Source organism: Corylus avellana, chromosome 3 (assembly GCF_965113065.1).
Source record: "Corylus avellana chromosome 3, dhCorAvel1.hap1.2, whole genome shotgun sequence".
In the NCBI taxonomy this organism is placed as follows: Eukaryota; Viridiplantae; Streptophyta; class Magnoliopsida; order Fagales; family Betulaceae; genus Corylus; species Corylus avellana.
In genome coordinates this window covers 24,986,462-24,989,690 of record NC_142492.1, presented here as the reverse complement: position 1 = coordinate 24,989,690, position 3,229 = coordinate 24,986,462, and the positions used below count along the sequence as shown (strand labels likewise).

The window sequence follows — 3,229 nt, the reverse complement described above, 5'->3', positions numbered from 1 at the left end:
TCCCGTTGTATGAACATGTTAAAGAAAACTCTCAAGAATAATAATGGGTATGCCAAAAAAAAAAAAAAAATAAATATCACATCATATTTTGAGAAATCATTCTATATAATTTTATTTATCAGTGGGTCATGCCATTGCATGACTTTTTGGTTCTTTTATAGAAATTTTGGTAGCTAGCCTAGAAGTTCTTGGCTTTGGGTTAAAAAAAAAAACACATATTTTTTACATGCTAAGAGATACATATTACTTTATTAAATTAGTTTGTTTGAATTTACTACTTTATAGTAAATTTCTGTCGGATGGGTGGGTGCTCGGGAGGGCCATTCGTACTGATTGAACAATTTGACCCGTCATTAAAGCTGGTGTGCCATCAAATCGTCAAGAAAGATGAAAAAAACACGTTGATCGATCTTCATCACCATCTTCAAGCTTACCCCAATTGAAAACCAAGTTCAACCCTTTGTCTCTGCACAGTGCACTCAACCAAATCTGTCCCGTGATTTGTAAAGTGAGTACTTTTAGGTAGTCCCCCACTTGAGAATGTGAAGAGATAACAACCTTCCTGGAAAATAAATTCATGTGCTCATTGTCGGAGAAAAAGATTCATGGCTCAAACCACCATTATTGCCCCATGATGTTGTGAGTTCAAAAGAATACAACATCGTGCTAGATTTTTCTGTCACATCTCATTTCCAAGTGGACCATGTGTTCCCTAACCGGAGCAAGAAATCTATATGATTTTTTTAGCTTTTGATATATTGTTTTATAATATAGACGTGCGTACTAAATCAATAGAATATGGTTGTTGGTGAAATGTAATCAACATTTTGAACATCTCAAAGGACATATTGAATTTGTAAAAAAAATTAAAATTGTGAATGGACAATGGGAAAATGAAAGATTGATAGAATAAAACATAGAGAAAGAAAAAAGAAATTAAAAGTTAAAGATAAAAAATCAGTGTTTATGAGTCATTAAATAGATCTTTTGAAAATGAAATCTTAGACAGAGATGCTACTCAGCAGTCTTAAGTAGCAGCTGTGGAGTTATGTGGCTCATAAGGTGTCTGAAACCTAATTCTGGAGGGGAATGCGCTAGAGGTGGTTCATGCCCTAAGCTATGAAGAAACGTGTTGAGGAGCCTATGGTCAGATTATCAACGACGCGAAGTATCTCCTGACAAGTGGTTACACCTGGCAGGTGAACCTTGTACAAATAACAGAGCAACTCATCAGCTAGCTAAGATGGGGTTGCAACAGAATGAACTCAAGGTTTGGAGGAAGGTTTTCCTCGTACGTATGTAGGATATCGTTGTTGCCAAGCAAGCTTTTGCTTAAGGTTTTGATAATGAAAACCCATTAAAAAAAAAAGGTAGCATTCTCCTAACTTTTTTGTATACGTGGCACATTCACATCCTTCTTTTTTTTTTCTTTTTTTTTTTTAGAGGACAGAGAATACTAGGAAAATACTACTTAATTACTTCTAACGTATATTATTTGTCACTTGTCCAATTGTAGATACTTTTATGGGACAAAAATTAGTTGCAAACGAGTCTAATAAATTGTCAAGTATCGTTTACCATGTGAAAAACACATGTTTTTTAATAGCGTGTACTTCTCACATGCTTTAAGAACATTTGGCAATTTATTAGACTGATTTGTACCAAATCAGTTTGTAACTTGTTAAGACATTTTTTGGTTTAACCGTCTCCGGCCAATTGGTGAGATCTGTACATTCTTTGCGTTCTTCGAGGCATCCTTAATCTTCAATCTTCGCGCTCCTACAAGACAATAAACCAATTAAGAGAACTTGTCGGTGGGTATTAAGAGAGCTCGTTGGTGGGTCTCACTCCGATGCCTAAGTCAATCTTTGAGAGAAGATTATCCCCAATGCCAATAATTGAGTCTTACCTGATATATGAGCTTATTTATAGGATATGATTAAGTCTTCTACTTCGACTTGCCCTAGAAGTGTTGAGAGTTGTGGTCCATTATTCTTTTGGTGGGCTAATATTGGTCTTGAGGCCTATGATATATTTAATAGAGTGGAATTTTTTTTGTTTTGTTTTGTTTGCATATCATGAACAGTAAAATTAATAAAAAAATTTATTTTCTTAACAGATTTTTAATACTATTTTTTTGGGAGGTCGTTATATTTTGGGGTGCGGTGCCCTTGAGACTATATGCATGCATGTAGTATTACTCAAAATAATTATATTTCGTGGGCCTTAAGCCCATAAAAACATTTCGACTCGTTTTCCTTTTGAGTTTCGGAAAATTATTTAGTTTGGACTTTTTCACTTTTAAAATAAAATAAAAGATATTTTAGAATATCTCTCTCTGTATCTGAGCCATGGCCGACGAGTCGAAAGCGCACCTAATCTTCACGTACGGCACGCTCAAGCGAGGTTTCCCGAACTACACACTCATTCAATCCCTAGTCGACCAAAACGATGCCGTTTTCCTCGGCCCCCACATTACCCTTCACGCCTACCCGCTCGTCTGCGGGCCCCACGGCATCCCCTTCCTGATCAACCTCCCCGGTTCGGGCTTCCGGGTCACGGGCGATCTCTACTCGGTCTCGACCCGCGGGCTTGTCCGGGTTGACGAGCTGGAGGGCACGCGCCTCGGCCATTACGAGCGCCTTCCCGTTCAGGTGATCCAGACGAACGCGCCAGACGGCGTCGTTCAAAACCAACTTCCGGTGCAGGCAGAAGCGTACTACGCGCACAGGACCTTCGGGCAGGGATTGTGGGAGAGGAACGGGAGAAAGGGGTCGAGTGAGTACACGGAGACAGACGCGCGTGGGTATGTGAGAAGAGAGGACCGGCTCAAGGATAGAACTTTTCTCGATGATGTCCGCTTCTTTGTGTCCTCCGGTGCCAAAAATGACTAGCCGCTGTAAAATTGTGGCGATCCCAAGGGTAGTTTGGGATTTAAGCGGATACTGTAATTTTATTTCATGACCAAGTTTTTATTTTGTATTTTCTATTAATTTGCATAATTGAACTTTTTTGTTTTGTTTTGTTGCTGTATAAGTGGATGTATTTTTCATTTTTCATGTCGATCATGTAGGTTCAAATGTTTTGATTGATTTAGTAATTAGGTGATACACAGCACAAGTGATCATGTTCGTGAATCGTGAGTACAAACTTTTGGTGGTTACAAAAAATCAGAAAAAATTATGTAATAAATAATATTATACAAGTCCCAAGAGGAGAAGAGCTTTCA

At 38.2% G+C, this 3,229-nt stretch overlaps 1 protein-coding gene across 1 annotated transcript; it reads left to right on the top strand.

The window, feature by feature from the left end:
- Positions 1-2,298: 2,298 nt before the first annotated feature.
- Positions 2,299-3,023, top strand: LOC132176109 (putative gamma-glutamylcyclotransferase At3g02910). Its single transcript, XM_059588234.2, has one exon. The coding sequence runs from the start codon at positions 2,352-2,354 to the stop codon at positions 2,892-2,894; it is 543 nt and encodes a 180-aa protein (XP_059444217.2). The 5' UTR covers positions 2,299-2,351; the 3' UTR covers positions 2,895-3,023.
- The last annotated feature ends 206 nt before the right edge of the window (positions 3,024-3,229 follow it).

Coding starts and splice junctions, on each gene's coding strand:
- LOC132176109 (XM_059588234.2), top strand. CDS start 2,352: ATGGCCGACGAGTCGAAAGCGCACCTAATCTTCACGTACGGCACGCTC.